Here is a 19,957-nt window from a genome sequence, read left to right as displayed (position 1 = left end):
GCAGTCCGAAGGGTGCCATTTTGAACGATGGAACGGACATCCCGGAAGATGGAGTTATTCAATGAATCAGATGTAACCAGCCTGCAGGACAACAAAATGCAAGGCGTGAAAGTAGTAATTGGTCAAAAGGGTCTTCTGAAAGAGTTCCGCGGGCTCAGATGAACGCTTTCTCCACATGCGCTCTACAGGCGCTGTCAAAATTGCATTCCACCTTATTCCCCTTAATTCTTCCTTATAAAAGAAGATTGCTCCCAAACTCTGGTGGCAAGCAAATCCTGATCACAATCGCTCGGTGAAGGTATCAAGAGTATCTCTCTTCGATGGAGGCTCCTAATATCCTTACTCTACGGGACTCCACAGTGATCGCTATTCTTGATATTTTTGGGATCTCTTATTTTTCTTTATTTACAATTCAATGTCTACTCTTTCAATTCCCTGTGTCCCATGCGGATATCAGTAACTCGCTCGCGACACTTTTTTTCGGCAGCGGCGTCGTCTCCTGGTGTTTCCTGAGTCTCGCCTACCGTATCCTCCTTGTCCTTGGTGGCACCAATGCATGCTATTGGGTGATACTTGAGTTCGGAGGCATCTTGCTATTGATTTATGCAACCACCATCTCCTACGTCGCTCTTCAGTTCTCCACTCACTCCTGGGTGCAACTCGGGTACATTTGCGCTATCTCCTTGCTTTTCGTGGGACACTTGGTCGAAGTGCTGGTACAAACCCCGGGCACTCCTGTGTCAAGCGTCAAGTTTCAATATCACTGCACTTCCTTTGGCTTGCTTGCCCTGGTTCCGATCATCCATGGTCTCGCAGGGCCACTGGGCCAGCCGGTGCCGCTTACCTTGGAAGTTGCTCGGGTTGCCGTTTATAACGGTCTCGGGGCTATGCAGTATTTTGTCCAGCCGCTTGAAAGAATGGGCCTGTTCCAGGGATGGCAACCAAGTTTATACATTATGCATCTGGTTCTTGTTTACAGTGCTGTAATGCTGTCACCAAATATTGTTCCTGCAGTGAACTAGCAGGCTACAGCGGGTGTGTTAGATTGAAGTTAATGGCGATGACTAAACAGAGGTCCCTCTGGTTGGAGTGAGAGATTCTACCAGGAATTGTTCAAGTATCGGCCGAAGGTCACCATGTGCACGCACAGACGGCGGCCGACAGGTCAAAGATAATTTTCAAGGGAGGGTTTTTGTTTACTTTGCCTTACATTTTGTTATCTCGGAAAAGCAAGCGGGAATCTACTAGTGTCTCATTAGCCGGTACCCACTATCACGCGGTTTGACAGCACTCCCGAACAGCGTACACATTTGGAGCGAGCTATATATCGGGGAAATGTCATCATCTTCATCGTCATCGCTGTATCTAGGACGTGCAATATGACTATACATAGAGACTAACTGTTTGCATGAACACTACTTAATCTTGAAGCTTTCGAGACAGGGAACGGATGAGGGTTAATTGAGAAAATGGTAGTATCTACCTAGCGAAATATGAGATCGAGAAGCGGCTCATTAAGCGGAAAAGTAGAGTCATTCGGCTTACGCAGTGCCGTCGGTGTAAATTGTAGACGACGTTCCAAAAATGCGGCCGTGGGCAGGAGAAGTCAAGTATGAGAGCCTGATTTGCCCTTGAGAACTTTTTTTCGGTCCGGGGAGCTATCGTTCACATGTGCCAAACAAAGTTCGATAAGGTAATCACACAATCGATTGGCCTTGCTTCGAGCCTGTCGGTTGGCCATTGCTGTGACTTCAGGTCCACGGGCGTCAGTTTCCACGCCTGTTGAAGGCATACTTCCGTCTAAGAGCTCAGAAAGAGCCAGAGCTTCCGTAGCAGTCGCTTTCAGAGCTACGAATCTGTGATCATCCAAAGCGGCCTGAGCCTGGGCTAACGCCGATCGCAGGTCAGAATGCCCCCATTGTCTAAGGACAGATTGGGCCTGGCCTTCGAGTTGATCATCGTCTAGAACTCTTTTCAGTTTGACAAATTTGTAGAAGACTAACAAGCCACCAAACAGCACGAATGTCATTGCTGTCACGATAATTGTCGTCAAAGCCATGACGGAGCAGGTTCCAGCCTGGGACGCCGAAACATTGACTGCTGTCGTCAGCAACCCAGCAGCGGCGTTAAGGAAAGCTGGCCTGTGAGAGATTTTTCAGTTCCGGAAACGGGCGTGTGTGCACAGGGACCTTACAGAAAGATTTTGTTGATGAGCCAGGGATAATTATTTTTGAACTTGACCCAAAGCCAGCCCAAAATAGCACTCCCAGTAATGAGGAGGACAAAAGCGATGACAAGAAGGGGAGGGTTCTGAATCTTCTTCAACACCACCCGACCGGCCCCGTTCTTTTGAAGTACATCTTGGACTTCGCTGGACCGTTTCAATGACGTGAAGGTGCCGGGAATGATCACATATCCTGCAAGCAATACCCAATTGGCTGCATTGGCGCAAAGATTAAATCTCCAATCCATTTGTGCCTCTTCTCTTAGCATCTTCGTGTAGAGCGTATCATTTTCATGTTCCAGAGGCTCGTTCCCTTTCCTGGGGCGACGGTGGCCAATGCTTCCATGACATGGTATTGCATGCTGCCCATCGTTACGAGAGCGGATAGCCCGGGCAGCCATGATGCGGTCTATACTCTGGGATTCAGGGGTTCTAGGGTATTAATACTACAGGTCAAGGGCTCCTTCAAATCCACTACTGCCACTACTGGCAATACGAAGGTTTAATTTGAAGTCTGCATCCTCGGAAAGTTGCTCAATGTACTTTCAGAGGTCAGAATCAGAGAGCGATCAATACGCCCCTGAATTGAGGGTGTAGATAACTAGTTGACGGCTGTCGTCTATTCCTATAATTCATATTTTAAGTCCATCTAATTCTAAAGGGCTTAAGTCAGTATCGTAGAGGGGAAGATTTCTGACTTTGCTATTGTCAACTCAGGCGCGACGAAAGATGCGGGATAGCAGAATGCTGTGGAGAATTCTGTCAATGAGGTGCATCTCGGGCCAGAGAACGGTCAGCTAGGATGTATTTATTATAAAGCGCGCCTAGCCTGATGCCTTCGCTATGGCTTTTTCCCAGAAGCCCCCTTCCTACTGTCCCTACCCCAATGGCAGCCTGGCTTGACACGGCCCAAGATAGCTCGGGCTGGACTCTGACGGATACTGGTCGACTGGAAGAATTGGTCCACTGGATGAGCCACCCTGATACTCAGTATCCCGCCCTTGTTTGTTTTGCTGGAAATGGAAATCGAGTCAGGGCACTTCGCGCCCTCTTTCCCCACAACAATGTCACTCGCAGAGGCCCCGCTGCTCTCATGCGGCTACACTTAAGTACAGAAACTGCTGGAACGGACCATCCAGTGCTATTCGCGGAATGGGGCATCTATAGCAGCGCTGGCTTTGCGGATCCGGCACTGTACCGGAATTCTGGTCCTAAATTTCGGCAATACTCAGTGTCACAACGGACTAGCGGCTCGACGGCGGATATAGTCGGAAACTGCTTAGTAAATCATAGCGCGTACCAATCGGATATCAACAGGTCTGAATTTCTATGAAGCCCCTGGCTGGCAATTTGTATGGGCATAACAATGACTAATCTAAGTGGGATATGGTATCTCCGTTCTCCGATCTCCACTGCTGCTGTTGTTCCGACACACCCCCTCAGCGGTTAGCGAGTGTTGAATATCTTCGCCAATGTTATATTCAATCGAGCTGAGCGCTGATTTCCCGCAGCAGGTCTCTCTTTCCTCTCGCCTACACCTCAATCAGGTCGTGTATGTCCTCCATGCGCATTAACCGAACAAACTCGTCGTGTTTCAGACGTGGTAGGAGCTTCGTGAGACCATCTGCTGCCATCTTGGCCGTTGGAACCCATTTGATGTTGATTCTGCCTTCTCTGACCTCTTGCCTCAGCCAATGTCCATGGATATCGACGTGACGAAGCTTCGTATCAATTTTAGCATGTTCGGAGGTTAACAATATGACAGTCTGTTTGTTATCACATCGCAGGGTGATTGTATGGTCCGGTTTGAACGAGATTCGTTCGAGGAATCGCGTCCACCACTGTAACGAGCGCGCAGCATCTGACAACCCCAGGAGTTCAGCTTCAGTGGTAGATGTGGTGACAGTGGGCTGTTTCGAGGCCTTCCAATCGACGGGGCCTCCATAAACTTGGCAGACATATCCTGCAGAGCTTCGACGATCGTGATTATCAGCGAAGGATGCATCACTTGCCAGTTCAACTGACTCCATGTCTCCTTTATTTCCATATTGCAGTGCCAAATATCGTGTGGTATATAAGTAGCAGATCACTCTATCAACAGCTCGTTGGTGCTGTGGTCCGGGGTTTTGAAGGAACTGTGAGAGCTTCGCGGCTGCTTTTGATGCATCCGGTCTAGTGATCGATGTTGGATACTGCAATGAACCAACCTTTCCTTGGTATAACTTGATCTCAGCCGGTGTTGCTGTTCCTTCGAATGCCTTCATTTCTTCCACCGGGAGAGGGGTGTAGACAGGTGGTCGATCGGTCAAATGATATCTAGCAGCCATACTGCTGATATATGCGTCTTGGCAAAGCCAAAGTTTCTGTTGCTTCCGATCGCGTACAATTCGAATATTCAAAAACCATTCTGCTTCTCCATGATCCGTAAGCTCCCAGTGTGCCTCCAGATCCTTCTCAAGTTGGCGAGCTCTGTCTCGTTCTGACGGGTGGTTCGCAATAAGCATGTCATCAACGTAGAAGAACACGATTATGCCTTGTGTTACGAAGACGCAGGGGTCTTCAGGGACCTGTGTGAGTCCAAGTTTCAAGAGAACCCTTGATGCTTCCTGTTGCCAAAGCTTCGGTGAGATGCGCAGACCATAAAGCGCACGATTAAGCTTCCAACACATCCCTAGCTGTTCAAATCCTTCAGGCATCTTCGTGTAGGTTTCTGTGGGCAGTATGCTGTTTAGGAATGCGGTGACTGCATCTCGCTGACGTAGATCGAGATTAAACGCTGCGACCAGGGCAAACATTACCCGTGCTGTGCGCGCTGCTAGTGTCGCCGCTCTTTTTTCCTCAGGCGATATTGTCTCAAGGTCTCCTCTTACACAGATGCGTGCTTTTAGCTTCAGCAGATAACCGTCTTGGTCGAACTTGTATGCGAATACCCATCGGAGTGGCAGGATCTGTTTCGACACGTCTTTTGGTCGTTTAATGACGGTGAATGATGACTTTTGCTGCAAGGATCGTATCTCCTTCGCGCAGGCAGCCAGAAAACCTTCAGCCATTGGGTGCTTCAACATGTTCTTCCATCCATCAGGCGCAGGGGGTAGGTCGTCTCGGTGGCGTTGCAACGGCTTCTCTGTGTACAGCGCGGCGGCAAACGTACGCAGTAGCTCCGGTGGATCTTCTTCAGTCTCTGGCAAGATCGTTGCGTATGTTTGGTAATCCGGATCTACCCTCGGTCTTCTTTCTCTGCGTCCATTCATGATGTTCGCCGTGACAATCCCGTCTCTCCTTTGAGTGTGGAGCTCAGCATGTAACTGCTGTTCGCTCTCGGAGAGCGCGTCTGGATCAGGTTGATTTTCTAGGCTTTCAAGCGGAGGATTTGGTTCTGGCGGCTGGTCTTCCTCCTCGTTCTGTTCTTCACACTGGTCCACCCCCTGAGCAGCGGCAGGGCCAAATTCAGCGGTATTCTCCTCTGGTGGACTTGGTGGTAGTTCCGGTATCACTTCTGGAGGAAACGAACCAGGGAGTGTGCTGTTAGGGGGATCTTCCTCAGGTTCCGGGGTGATCGGTGCATACACCCCCTCAGGTGTACGGTCCTCATGATCAAGTTCTTCCTGGTGTTCATTCTCTGTGCTTGCTGGCCTTGCGGCTTTCCCTGCGGTGGCTCTGGTCTAGCTTCATCGAAACCTTGCAGTGTCGAAAACGATGCTTTGGAAATAGTGCTGACAGTGCTCGCGCTCTGTGGGTGCAGCTCACGATAACTTCCTCTGAAGTTTTCAATCAAATCGCGAGTATCCCATTCTTCCTGGTTCAGCACGATCGCCTCAAATTTCAGCTGCCACCAAACAGGGAGTAGATCTTTAACAGCGCGGAGGAAGTCCTTATTGGCACTCTTCATTTCTGGCAGGTCTAGGCTTACACCTTGCTCTCTTAGTGCATCCCATTCATTGATCCACTGATCGATATCAGAACCCCTCTTTGGTGGTGAGGCTGACACTCGCTTCCACTGTGCACGGATATCTTCTTCTGCCGCAGATGATCGGCCAAATCGGGTTTGAAGATATACAAGCCGTCCGTATGGGGTTTCGTAGTTAAGCATCGAGGTGTGATGGACTGGATCCAGATTTGAGATGATCCATTCATTGATGGCATCTAGGCTCTTGTTTTGCTGTTCCCATTCGGCAAGGTCCAGCTTGTAGATATCCATACGATCTCTCCACTCTCTCTTCGCAAGTTCGTTGCCACCCTCCGGGTATTGCGGTCTTCGAGGTTTGCGAATTGGCTTTTCCAGATCTTCTTCTGCGGTGTGAGGGTCGATCAGTTCCCATACCCTCTTCTGTCGTGCATAGATCTTGATTCGTGCGAACCAATTCCTCCATTGACTTGGTTCCTTCAGTTTTTCGCCCTTCATGGCGGAGACAACGGTTGAGTCCATATGTGTCACGTTCTCTTGCAATTTCGTTCGATGGGGAGCTGATCGGGGTCGACGTCTGTCCTGTTTGGCTATCGCGGTAAACCTGCGTATGTCTTCAATTGACGAATTTAACCCTCTTAATTGCGAACCGGGCTCATAACAGTCGGAAACTGCTTAGTAAATCATAGCGCGTACCAATCGGATATCAACAGGTCTGAATTTCTATGAAGCCCCTGGCTGGCAATTTGTATGGGCATAACAATGACTAATCTAAGTGGGATATGGTATCTCCGTTCTCCGATCTCCACTGCTGCTGTTGTTCCGACAGATATGAACCTACATGTGATCTCTCAGATTGTCTTACCCTGGACCCAGGTCCTCTGCCTTTTCGTAGATAGTGTTTCAGAAATGCGAGAACTCCAGCGGCTGCTTGATCGGCCCCCTCACAAGATACAAGTGGGATCCCGTTCTGTCGCCGTTCGCTTCAAAGTTCTCGTCGTTCTCACCGCCCCTCAAGACTATGGTCCACATGAACTAGCTGCGGCGGTTCCGCAAGATCAATCCCGCGACGTGGTTGCTCCAGAAATCACGTTTGTAGATCTACGAGATCGGCACGAATTGTCCCCTATGGCCGCCTTTGAGCCATTGCGCCGGGTCATTCTTGATAAGCTTCAGTCAGTCCAGGTGGAACAGAGGCAGCATGGACTGTTGTTCTCTGCTATTCATCTTTGCGCGCTCTGGAAAAGCAACTTGGAGTCCCAGATGCGAGGACTAGATACTACAGCCTTCGATTGTCTCCGCGTAGCGCGAAAGAATTATCCATCAACGCTGAATAGAAAGGCATGCCTCGTGGAGTTCTTGAGACAGACTGAGAAAACAGGTTGCGAGGCTCAGGACATTAGCTCATTTGTCGCTTCAGCGATTTTGATAGACGCCTATCCGCCAGGGATGCATTGTGAGTTCACCCATCCCCCTACTAGCTCGACCCTACCTCGCCCCCGTCCACAGCCTGCATGTCTCGAGCTTTTTTGTCTTATTGGCTGACAGTCTCAGTGTTCAATCCAAGCCACGTCTTCGATGAATTGTACAGAAGTGACTGCACAGATGGGTGGGGCACGCAGAATAGAGTTGATATGAGCCCGTCCGAGTTTTGCGATGGGGTGCTGGCCCGCTTCACTGATTTTTTCAAATCAATAGATCCAATGACCCCACCTGTGGCTGTTCGACGACGCATGCTACGCAGGTTTCACCGACGGTGGGGAGGTCTGTACTCCTCTACCAGTTGCTTCTTCTGCCTGAACCGAGCGCCGGAACATATGTTGGCTTGTCGGCATGCCATGTGCGACAATTGCGTGGTCATATTTGGGTCTAAAAGCTCGGCCGGGGAGCACGCCCTCGAGGTCACACAGTGTCCGATGTGCGGTACCGAGGTTCATCTGGCAGTGCGACAGCTACCGCCGACAAAAGGACCGAATATATTGAGCCTCGACGGCGGTGGCATTCGGGGGATTGAGCAGCTTGGTTTGCTTCAGTCGTTGGAGAAGCGGCTGGGTGGAGATCTTCTGACCGGAGTATTTGACTTATGCGTAGGCACCAGTGTGGGTATGTACCTAGCTGTAGCTGAGCCGGCCTGGAATCGCCTTTTCCTAACATTCGTTTCTGCAGGGGCGTTGAATATCATGGACTTGGTCTTCAACCATTCTTCCGCAGATAGCAGTTTCCGCCGCTTCCCAGACCTTGCACGAAAGATTTTCCAGCAGCCAGCAAAGCCGGTCCAAGCTCTCAAATGCCTAGCCTGGATCACAGGTTTAAAACGTCTTCTCCTGGACGGAAAGTACGATGATCATTTGCTAGAGGAAACCCTGAAGGCTGCATTAGGACCGCATCGCCGAATTTTTGATGTCGGGACGACATGCGGCACCGACAGCCGGGTAGCGATCATTGCCAGTCGCATCTCGGACGGAAAAGCCTGCCTGCTGGCCAATTACCGTGGCATCGGTCGGCATGCTGGAATGTCAGCATACGAATTTCTGATGCCTCAAAGTCAAGATCAAAATCCATTATTGTGGGAAGTGTACGTGATCACCTATCTTTCTGCGGCGAGGCCACTGTCATGAATAGAATCAATCTGACCGTCTTCTAGTGCAAGGTGCAGCGTGGCTGCTCCTGGGTAAGAGTGGAATCAGCTAGTTGCGAACAACGCTGACACATGCTTAGCTTTTTCCGAACCAAAAGTCTCCCTGGGTTCGGTCCGCTGCAAGACGGAGGGGTACGTGCGAACAACCCGCTGTCTATCGCTCTGAAAGAGTCCACTCTGATCTGGCCCGGTCGGAACAGGCCCGATCTGCTGGTGTCGGTGGGTACGGGGTATACAGCACCTGAACGACAGTTCCGCCACACGAGGCCGGGCGGGATCTTGCAGGACGGTGCCGTTGCGCGCTTGATTCGCGCAACGGTCTCATCCCCCTCCATGGATGGTGAGCAGGCCTTTCTCGAAGCGCAGAACTATGTTTCCAGCCACATGCGGGCGGACATCTACCGGGTGAATAAACTGTTCCATGGACCGCTCCCGTGGCTGGACGATGTGGAAAAGTTGGCCGAGTTGGCTGAGTCAACATTCTGCGTGCCAGACGAGTTAGTTCGGGCAATCCTGGTGACGGGGACATTATTCTTTGAACTCGATGGCTGTCCTACGATGAGGCAGGGGACGATCTTCTGTGAGGGTTCAATTCTCTGCACGAGCACACAGCCTCGGAAGTTGATTGGTCGTATTCTCGCTGAAATTCCTGGCGCAGAGTTCCAGATTGACCATCAAGGGCCCCTCGGCCTAGTTGGAGAGGACAATGGCTGTCAGGACTGTGGATACTATCGCAAAAAAGTCTCATTCGCAGTCAATAGTCTCGATGAACCTTTCACAATTCAAATTAGCAATGCTGGATCGCAGACGCGACTGGGAGGTTTTCCTAAATCCGTTCAAAAACTCTTAGATGAGCAGCAAATGCAGAGTTCCTTTGGCCGCCCGGATCACCGGACCGATGCGTGGCCGCCAGCGAGACGATGCTTCTGTCGCCGGGGAACCAAAAGGCGGGTCACATTCGTCGAACCTTCCCTTGGGGAAAAGAGGAGGCGTTTGTGATCCATTGTAGACAACCTGTTCGAATTATCTACTAGGGCAAGTCCTGACCTACGAAAACTGACAGAATAATTAAGCAGCATCTCAGTATGCACATCCCACGTCTCTATAAGGTATAAAAGTGACATAGTATATCTAAATAATCAAATAGCCAGATTGAGGTCTTACACTATCAAGAGGAACTATGGGCATTAGTACACTGAGGATGGAATATCACTAGGTATGAGTTCGGATGGTTCCATCTTCACACATTGTCTACCCTGAGGACACCATATCATGTTATCCGGCTTTCCTCCTCATTCGCTTGTTTCACCATGCAATGCAGTCAGGTTTCTAGAGCCAATATTCTGCGGCCAATATCCGTCCTTGCGGGGCTCCGCGACGTCGAGATCGTAATGGATTTTGAGAGTTCAAGTCTCCTATTACTCGTACAATCTACGAAAGGCAAATACTGACACGCTAAACGAGAATCGGTCAGTATGCCCTATGAGGCGATTAGACCCAATGAATCGTTATAGGGCTCACGATACCGGGTGGTCATTCTTACTCATGGAGTATGACTGATATCTTGTCATCTAACTTCTTGAAGATGAATTATCGCTGCAGACTTCAGAGCTCATAGACTTCCGTCGAGCATGGCAGATTCATTTGTATCAAAGGACGATGCTTCCAGTGTCTATAGCCGGTCGCCCGAGTCGCCAAAATTGTCCTCTCTGGAGAAAGTGCCACCTCCTTTCAGATTCAGCCTCCTGAGATCAACACCCTTGATCACCAACTTGCAATGTCTTCTGGAACAAGTATGGCCTTAGAAAGTACGCGATCTCGACTGCAGCGGTCCAAAAGCAAGCATAGAATGTCATTACCCGAGCTTCGAGACAGTAAGCTTTGTCAGTGGGAGCAGCAAAAGCACGAAAACAGATTTTATGCTTCATGCCGGGAACACCTTGTCAATCTATCAGGAGCAGCACTTGAAGTCGCCCAAAAGCTCATACTGCAATACCACTTTGATCCCGAGGTGGATCCAGTGGGAAACAACCGTCTACTGCAAGCAATCCAAGCTCTGAGGGCCACGCTAGACGAATCTAAACGGCAAGAGGTTGAGGCAGAACAAATTTGGAAGCGAGAGTGGAGGGTTACCCGTATCCAGCGCTCGCGAAATTCATGGATCTAGCCTTACAGTATACACGCTGTCTGCAAATAGCGAGTTAGATTCCATCGCCGGTCAACTTCTGCTTTCTACTGAATATCTCTTCCATATACAATCTATACAGCCCGAATCGGCATGGACCTCATTTTGTAGCATATTTTGTACGCAGTCAACTCGTCAAGGGGTAGTAAATTTTTATGTACAACACGAATAATAGCGTATTCTGGAATAAAACACCCAGAATCTGTCTCATCGTGCATTGCTGTGTATTACTTCTGGGGAGGGAGTTTGGTTGGTGGTGGACTGCCTATGTGAATATCCATTGGCATGTGGGAGTGGCGAGGATAATTACCCACTTGTCATGGAGGGGATCATTCCACCGCATTTGGTTAACTTTGTGGTGTTGCCCCATGCTGCTCTTTTTGCAGTTGGCGCATTTTGGGAATTTAGCACCGCATGCTTCTTTTGTACTATCCAATTTCTGTCTTACATGCATTATGCATCGTCGTTCACCATAGGGATTTCTCACGGCCTGGGAAACGGGGTGCCAAGGTCAAGCTCGGCCTTGACTCGACGCTGCACGCAAGTTCCCTACATAAATGCATCGACATTCCTTTTCTTCTAACAATACATTCATACGACCACACTATGCCCCCTGTTGCCGTTACACTCTCTCACTGGCTCTCAGGGGTCTCTCTTCCTGGAAAGTATGGTCTCTGTGCTGCTTTGGTCCTCTTTGCATGGCTGTTTTATCACATTGGACGGGATTGCCTGGCTTGGTCCCTGAAGTTGCAACGTGCCCTCTCTTGGAGGCGCTTCCTTCAGTCCCCTGTACCAAGCATCCTGCATCGTCTAGATATCCTGTCTTATGTACAATGCCTCCTATTGGCCGCTCTCTTGACATCGAATGTCGTTGTTCTGGTCTTCGCTACTCATTCTTTGGCAGAAGTGCAGAAAAGGGCCGGCTCAATGGCCGTCATCTACCTTGTCCCATTATTTGCCGGGCCCACATTCAGCCAGGCATCCAGTCTCTGTCGCTTGAGCCGGGATAGCCTGGCGTGGGTCCACCGCTGGGCGGGCCGAGCATGTCTAGTTCACTGCCTCCTCCACGGCACCATGATAGTAGAACTTGCCCGCCTGTCCACGCCATTGTCGGGCCCTCTTTTGGCCGCATTTGGGGTAATTTCTCAGTCTCATTATATTTCACAGAGGGTTGCTTTGGGGTTCACGTACAAAATGCTCATGGAGTATAGGCAATCGTCAGCTTTCTCGCAATGCTACCAATTACACTTGCCGTAATGCTCCGACGCCATCCTCAGCTTATGCTCAAACTTCACTATCTGCTGGCAGTCTGTGGTGCGGCTTGCCTCGCATACCATCTGCGAATCACCCGGTCACGTTGCAGGTAGTGAAGCCATCTGGCTAAGCCAACTACTACGAGATCTCGGATGCAACCCCGGCAAGAGCAAAGCCGTATCGCTATTTACCGACAGCTCATCAGCCATATCGATGGCTGAGAACCAGCGATCCCATGGGTATTCGAAACATATCGAAACCCAGTGGCATGGGATCAGGGAGAAGATTGCCGAAGGCAAGATTCAACTTCTCCATGTGCCAGGCGTCAAGAACGTCGCCGATGGACTGACCAAACCACTAGCCGGACCACAATTCAGACAGTTTGTGGAACGTTTGGGATTGGCAAACCGTCAGCCAACGGCGAACGATAGCGGCCATTTCGGGTCAAAACACACGCCAAATTCAAAAGCTTCATTTTTCTCAACAACCAACGCAATTATCATAAATCGGGCGACGATGTCTTCTAAATATTAATAGCCTCTATTGTATGATGGTAAGATTATTACAGTTTTTTGAAAATAAAAGTCCAAAAGTTGTACCAAACGATCATTAAAGGCCCAAAAGCTATAGTACGGTTGTGTCACGTGACTATCATGCCCCGCTGCGGCTGGCCGCTGGACAGACAGCAGTGACAGCACCAAATTCAGGGGCAAGATTCTTCGCCTTTTCAACAACCAACGCAACTATCAAAAATTGGGTGGCGCTACGATATTCTCTAGAAATTGAATTCACCTGTCTGTGAGTGCCGGAATTTCCCAATTTTCTAAATGTACCCAACGCGAGCGACTAGTCTTGCCAATCTACCATCCTACAGGTTATCTTGCAGTTTCCTGGACCTTATCATGCTGTTACTGACTTTGAACTCTGGTTTAGTGGAAATTGGAAGACCGCTCCTAATCAGTGAGCTCAATGGTTCGTCGAAAAGCCAGAACTGCTCCCCGTGGCGCGGCTGGTCGCTGCTCTGCAGGACTAGGCCATGAACAGACATCCCTCGATCGATGGCTAAATTCAGGCAAATGAATTCCAAGCATGACGAGGAATTTATCGCAGGTCTGAGGAGCAAAGGCTGAAGCCAACATCATGCAGATCATAAAGATACTGCCCTGATACTTCTGAGATGTATCACGAGCACTTGGGTGCTGCTGCATCATGATATGGACAAGGAGATCCCATAAATGAGGAGCAGTGGACTGCCCACGTGAAGTGAGCTGGGGTACAAGCAGTTGATCAACTGTCTCGTCTGTGATGAACCGGCCCAGCCCGACTCCAGATTCATCAAACTGGGCAAGCTCGTTGCGGATGATCTTGACCAGCTCCGACTGCCCTGATGACTGAACAGTCTCAGAAATCTTGCGTAGCTCATCCAGCACCTCATCTTGCTCACAAATAGCTTCAAATAGCTTTTGTGCGCGGTAGTCAGTTGACCGAGCACGTTTCTCATGTTTCTCAGGCTGCGCCGTTACCAGTTTGCAAATAAAGGTCTTGAGGCTCCAGCGATGTTGACCATGCATTTGCTGAAGTACCATGTCAACCCTTTCCCGATCAGACAATCCAGTGACATAGGTGTACTCGTTTGGGAGATCATGCGGCGCGGTTTGCGAACGCGAGGCGGGGGGTGATGGACAGGCGGGGTTTTGAGACATAGCGATTTGTTTTGGGGAATTTAATGATGGAAGGATTGTTTAAATAAGCGTACCAGCTGCTATCTAGCAGATTACGGACCTTAGATGCGAAATGGAGGAGGTTGAGGAAAATGCCCGCGAAATACTATGGCGATGGTTAATTGTTTTTGTTCTGTTATGACTAATACGTGAGCCCGCAAAATACTATGTAGGAGCCAGTTCAGCTCTCAGACCACAGTGCCGCAAGCAATCCGATTAGGTTTAGCGCGCCAAAAATCCGGCAGAATTGTTGGATCATGTGATGATGATTATAGTCTGAGACACTGAGGTAAGAACATGGAAATGTAAACAGAGATGACTAATAATTGCGTCACGTGAAACGCAACTTTCGATAGGGCACTACCCCCCATCTGGATAAGGTACCCACCAATCGAGACTGTGGCGGTTGTCTTAAGCTACTTCCCCTTTGACAGATCGATGGCCGACAACAACTCACCAGATTACAAGGCTCTCTTTCTGCAAGTGAAGGAGAGACTATGAGGAGGATGATGAATCTGAGGTCAGTGTCGAAGCAATTTGCCATTGAAGTCCCTGGTTGGCAGAAGCTGAGCCGTGAACACACTGCGAGCACCAACTTCCCGGTGTGATTCTGTGGCAATGAGAACGGACTGGCATCTTGGACATTTGACTAGAATTTTTGTTCCCCCATCGAGATAAATCATCATGCAGTTCCTTCGAGCTATAATTGCTTTGGCTGTGTATCCTGTCTGTAGGGAATTCGACAGTTTGCAAATGCTAGGGACTGAGTTATTGTAATCATGTGCCATCTCAGCTCTGTCTTTAATCAATCACTGTAGTTGGAGTATTCAAGTATCCTCTTGCGTTTAAAAGGCATCGTCGTGGAACAAACGAGAACTTCCGAGCACTAGCTGGGATACTGGGTTGGACTAGCTCTAAACAAATCAGTGCGGTCCAATGAACACAGTCGTGAAGGGAGCTCTATAGTATCTGATCAAGAGCCATGCGGCTGGAGTAGCTTGACGTATAGGACGTCGCTGGACACGATGCATGGTTTCACCGAACAATTTCACGGGTTCTCTTTGTGGGCCCGTTTCGTAGCAGCCTTTGCTACAGGAAAGTTTCGGCAGCCATCCAGAAAGTGCAAGATCCTGGTCAGAGGGGCGTCCAGGCGACAGAGATAAACTCCATTAAAGTCCCCCACCTGAGATTACATATCAGTCACACCGTGACCTTATTCATTAGCTTCAATTGGCAAAGAAGTAGTCAACAACAGCCCCTAGGATTATCAGCCTTGAAGAATCGAAATGAAGGCCGTTGAATAGTATCTACCACTACAGACGACACCGATTCTAGACTTGGGGAACACGTGATAGACCGGTATCCGACAGTAGGGTGGACAACAACCGACTTGAGCGAAACTGACGGACGTAAAAATCCGTCAGCGGTGAAATGGACAGATGGTGGTTACCCTGCTGCGTGAACATAGCCCGCTTATCAGGGGAAAATATAATCATGAGGTGGTGACCAGGCTGCGAGTCAGCTTCCAACATGTTTCATTGTGCTTCCGCCTTCACTCATGCGGCTGTAGTCGCTGCTGCTGTTTGAAACCTTATACTGCGTGGCTATGAGTGATCATGTGCTCAATGTTTCTATTCCTTCCGAGGGTGTTGAAGCGAATTCCACTCCGTGCTTCAACTGCTTTACTACGTGGATGAAAAGGGCCAACCAGATCAGGTGAGCGCTCGCGAAATTCATGGATCTGGCTAGCGGAAGTTACAATCTTTTTGTAGATCAACTTTCAATCAGAGAGCAAGGTAATTCATTTGATAAAATGTGTTCTACAAACTGGGTTTTGAGGCTAATATTGATAAATCCTCCTGTGTGATTGAGGTACTTGAGTGATATATTTGAATGTCATATTGTAGGCCATTGAAATAGCGATAGGGCAGTAGAAAGTCTGTATAATGGCCTCAGGTCTTTTGGGGATGTTTAGACCCTCAGAATGCTGTCTTTTAGCTATTTTAGTTCTCCAAATCTGGGACATTAAAGAAAACCACCTGCACAGTCGTATCATCTCGTAGACGCCGGGAGGACGGATAGCTGAAGGCAAGTCGGCCTGCTATCAACTCGTGATGATTCCCACCTAGTGAATTACGCACCAGATGCACAGCGACATTGTCGTCTTGGACTGTTGTTCTCCCCTCCACGAACTTCCAGCTTACTCCTCTCCAGAATTGGCCGAAGTCGAATGGTTCATATTTTGGCTGCAGTCTGCTGTTCCTCTCCACGTTTATAGATAGCCTCTACTTTATGTACTGGGTATTCTTACTCGTGCCATGAATAGTCAGTCATAGCAATGTGAGGATTACTTGTAGGCAGATAAGTCCTCAAATAAAGTTTGGAGTTCCGGATATCCTAGAAGGGATGATGTAGGGCCTATTCAATCCGAATGAAGAGGGCTTGGAATAACCCAACTCCACATTACTCTGATTGGCCCTCATTCGCTTTATGATAGCCATATATATTGCCTATTCTCCTTCTCGTATGGCCCTTGGAACATCATTATATCCAGATGCCTCCCTAATGGCGACACTGAGCGACTATGAGCACAGTATAGTCCCGGCTGAGTTTGTTGCAACTGGCGCCAAACGATGAACCTCAATCCAGAGAGCAGTACTCTGAAATTGCCGAACATCAGCAATACGGGCAATCGGCCGCCTGAACAAGATGACTGGGCCCATTATGATGACGAGGACTGTACGGTCACGGATGCGGTCTACCGCGTGCGAGCTAGTGAAGACAGCTACGCCATGGAATCCCGCTTCAGTGTCGATCATCTGCAAGATCGACCACCCTACGCGTCTAAAGTGCTTATTAACACCGTCTTCAACGAGTAAGGATGATATATGGTCTGAAACTATTCATAGCTGACGTTTCTACAGCTTAGGAACTCGTGCGAAGTGAGTCATCATGGTATCTGTGATATATTTCGACAACATAACTAATTAATACATCCAGAGGCATGGAGGAGCAGTTAATGAGGCAACAGATCTGGAACAAAGATATACAATGGGGTGTTAATGTTTTTGCAGAGGGCGTGCCCAGGCTTCAGGCTTTAAAGGATGCGATAACAGCCCTGGAAGCAAAACTTGATATTCTTAATCAAAAGTAGGGGGAAGTATGAGAAATCTGGGCAAAGCAACAGTTGGTTCCCCTGAAGATTAGAATGCAAGCATTTCCCAAAAAATTCACACTTTGAAAATCTGAGACTTTTTGGCCTCAGATTGAAGATCATGTCGAAGACATGGAGGCGCTGGCTTGCACGCTGGATATTAGATAAGTATAAATGCATGCAGGCTGTTGAGGTTTCAGCAGTCTTCAAATGCCCCTGAGGCCTTCTTGGATAGTATGCCATTCTCGCTGGGACACACTAGCCTTATACGGCAACGTGGAACTTCTGGAAGTATGCACAAGAGCACACATCCACTCAGGGTTATCTTGGTTTTAGATATCTTCAACCTTACTCAATTTGCTGCCTGATGCCATTATCTCTAGTTCCTATCCCTATTTTCACACAGGCCAGATTAAGTCAAATTTTCAAGATCTACGACAGTGTATATAACGATCTGTGAAGTATTCATAGCTCCATAGACTTGAGTTTCACGCCGACGTCGCGCGGTTAGAGTTAGACAAGATTATATCGTGTCAGTGTGTGTCAAATTAGTCTATGGAATGAGTGATTGCGGAGCTCGCGATTGGAATATTATCTTGCCGCCTTCATAATGATCATATGTGTGCAGCACTGACGGTAAACCGGTCGTTCAATAGGAGCATTGGCGTAGAAGAAAAGCCTGGGGATAATGTAAACTGTTTTTCCATTTGAGATGAAATGGAATTCAGGCTCCGTGATCAGTATCCAAGTTTCGGCGAAGGTCCCAATCGTAGCTTTCTTCACCTTCGTTTTCTGTTCTCAGCGCCTTCACTTCGGTGAAAACTCTCAAATTATTACAAATCTGCTTGGATCGAATGATGGCTCACCCATATCTCATCTCTTTCCGGATGTTGCCTTATAAGATGGAGCTTCACGGCGGGGAGATAGAAAGACTATTATTGGCGGTCGTAAACCTATTTCTGTATAGTCTGACAACATACCGGCTCAGGTTTGCGTACACCAAATATGAATGTTTCTGTATAAAAAAGACGTGCAATTGAGTGGGATAGGAGATGATTTGCTCCATCGGATTCGGCTGAGTGATAGAAGCGTGGATGTTGTCAAATTCTATAAGTACCGCAGATGGTATTGAGAGGACTCAGTTATGCCTTCAGATGTTACGTGAGGGGTCTTTAAGACCAAAGTTTTAGGTTGGCTCTGAAGATGCATTATGGCTTCTCTTCACTATTCCAGAACCGTTTTGAGGGGCGTGAGAGTAGCCCATCCGTAAAGAAAATTACTGAGAGTGTCATGTCTTTTTCTACAAAGACACAAGCAGCAGACATAGAAAGTTGATGGCGACCAATTTTTTTGGTACCGTTTTCACTACTTATTGCGATCGACGTGACAATCTCTCCGCCTTTCATCTATAAGTAGGCCCGAGTTTGCTGGTTTCAATTCAAGGACTCTCCTAAATCCGCGAAAAACATGGATTCTGGTCCTATCGATACTTCAAAGGATGGAATCTCGACAGCAGAGGGAGGCAGGCCCCTTCGAGATACAAAAGCAAGGCAAGACCAGCAAGCGAAGCTGAATGAACAAAGGGAGCAATTAGAAGAACTCAAAAAGGTCGAAGAGGGAGATCTCTCACATGCTCAAAAGAAGAAGATTGCTAAGCTTGAAAAGGAGCTTGGTATCGACTCGACTAGCAAGTCAGTGGATCCCCAGAGTAAACCACAGTATCCAGAATCCACCCCGGGCGATCGTGACGGAGAGAAAAATGAAGAGTGTCGTCAAACACCAGGCAGTGGTGATTCATCTTCACCAGAAACCGAAAGACTGGGCTTTTACAATCAAAAGTGGAAGGGTTATTCTGGGAGCCCGTCAACCCAGACCGCTCCAAACACATCGCCCGAAATAACTGACGAGGGCGGTGTTGCTGTAGCATATTCTCTATGCAAATGCTTCGGAGATAATTCACGGATAATTTACCGTTACGGGCCACCCGGTCATTCAAAACATGAGTTCGGGACATCAAAAGCACACACAAAAGATGAGATTACGGGTCTTCCACTGATATCTGGCAAACACAAAACGATTTTAGACATTCAAGAAAATGGTCAGTGGCTGTACGGCTTCCCCAATATCAGGAAAGTAGTCAGTGTGGTGACTCTTACACCAAATCCCCACCGAAAATGGAAGCCGCGAATGACAAAAAAGGGGAAAGCCATTCATGTATTTCCTACTATACTTGTGGGAATTCTGTGGGATCAAATACAGGAGAGACACACAAAAATGCTTAAAGATGGAGAGAGCTTTATTTTCAGGGGGAAACTGATGGAAAGGCTCAAGAAAAAACAAAAGATGTCTCTGGATATCTGGATTCGTGACGCGGCGAAACACCAGGACCTATCGTACCAAGCCTGGCTAAGCGAAAATGGTATTACCAATCGAGATAGGCCTCCCACTTTCTTTCCAGGTGCTGATTGGGCCAATCCTCCTGTGAAAACAAAAGAGACTAAATCACAATCCGTGCGAACGAAGTCCAATACGAAGGACTCAGTTTTGGACAGCCCGGGAAATGGATCGGCAAGAGAAGAGAACCATCACTCTGACAAGAAAAGACAAAGGGCGGATTCTGGAGCAAATTCGGGAAGCATCAAGAAGCCTCGCCCCGTTTCAGCGTCAACCGAGGAGCCAACCAAGACCATAGATTACAGGTCGTATCTCTCTTACACCATGAACCATTTCAAGCTCACCGACAAAATGCGCGACGACGATCCTGAGGAATACAATGCAATTCTGGATAAGATTGAGAAAGACTGGAATAATTACCGACAGATCATGATAAAACAAGGCTACACAATCGCCCCCGGAGGAGAGAAACCTGACGCTTAG

The 19,957-nt window shown here is 48.5% G+C and overlaps 6 protein-coding genes across 6 annotated transcripts; 3 read left to right on the top strand and 3 right to left on the bottom strand.

Annotated features, from left to right (window-relative positions):
- Nucleotides 1-1,606: 1,606 nt before the first annotated feature.
- N7515_001185 (uncharacterized protein) lies at nucleotides 1,607-2,625 on the bottom strand (the record flags this gene model as incomplete). Its single annotated transcript, XM_056661929.1, has 2 exons — nucleotides 1,607-2,141; nucleotides 2,195-2,625. 2 exons carry the CDS (start codon nucleotides 2,623-2,625, stop codon nucleotides 1,607-1,609), a joined length of 966 nt encoding a protein of 321 aa, XP_056527095.1.
- A 3,089-nt stretch (nucleotides 2,626-5,714) lies between these two features.
- N7515_001184 (uncharacterized protein) lies at nucleotides 5,715-6,650 on the bottom strand (the record flags this gene model as incomplete). The annotated part of the gene is made up of 1 exon (XM_056661928.1): nucleotides 5,715-6,650. One exon carries the CDS (start codon nucleotides 6,648-6,650, stop codon nucleotides 5,715-5,717), a length of 936 nt encoding a protein of 311 aa, XP_056527094.1.
- A 240-nt stretch (nucleotides 6,651-6,890) lies between these two features.
- Nucleotides 6,891-9,765, top strand: N7515_001183 (patatin-like phospholipase family protein; the record flags this gene model as incomplete). The annotated part of the gene is made up of 4 exons (XM_056661927.1): nucleotides 6,891-7,584; nucleotides 7,638-8,231; nucleotides 8,295-8,703; nucleotides 8,847-9,765. The coding sequence occupies 4 exons, from the start codon at nucleotides 6,891-6,893 to the stop codon at nucleotides 9,763-9,765; spliced, it is 2,616 nt and encodes an 871-aa protein (XP_056527093.1).
- A 3,393-nt stretch (nucleotides 9,766-13,158) lies between these two features.
- On the bottom strand, nucleotides 13,159-13,908 carry N7515_001182 (uncharacterized protein; the record flags this gene model as incomplete). Its single annotated transcript, XM_056661926.1, has 1 exon — nucleotides 13,159-13,908. One exon carries the CDS (start codon nucleotides 13,906-13,908, stop codon nucleotides 13,159-13,161), a length of 750 nt encoding a protein of 249 aa, XP_056527092.1.
- Nucleotides 13,909-16,559: 2,651 nt separating this feature from the next.
- Nucleotides 16,560-17,080, top strand: N7515_001181 (uncharacterized protein; the record flags this gene model as incomplete). Its single annotated transcript, XM_056661925.1, has 3 exons — nucleotides 16,560-16,801; nucleotides 16,851-16,868; nucleotides 16,927-17,080. 3 exons carry the CDS (start codon nucleotides 16,560-16,562, stop codon nucleotides 17,078-17,080), a joined length of 414 nt encoding a protein of 137 aa, XP_056527091.1.
- Nucleotides 17,081-19,423: 2,343 nt separating this feature from the next.
- On the top strand, nucleotides 19,424-19,957 carry N7515_001180 (uncharacterized protein; the record flags this gene model as incomplete). The annotated part of the gene is made up of 1 exon (XM_056661924.1): nucleotides 19,424-19,957. One exon carries the CDS (start codon nucleotides 19,424-19,426, stop codon nucleotides 19,955-19,957), a length of 534 nt encoding a protein of 177 aa, XP_056527090.1.

This window comes from Penicillium bovifimosum (assembly GCF_028826915.1).
Source record: "Penicillium bovifimosum strain IBT 22155 chromosome Unknown utg000001l_segment0_segment0, whole genome shotgun sequence".
Classification (NCBI taxonomy): Eukaryota; Fungi; Ascomycota; class Eurotiomycetes; order Eurotiales; family Aspergillaceae; genus Penicillium; species Penicillium bovifimosum.
This window is presented reverse-complemented; position numbering and strand designations above follow the sequence as displayed.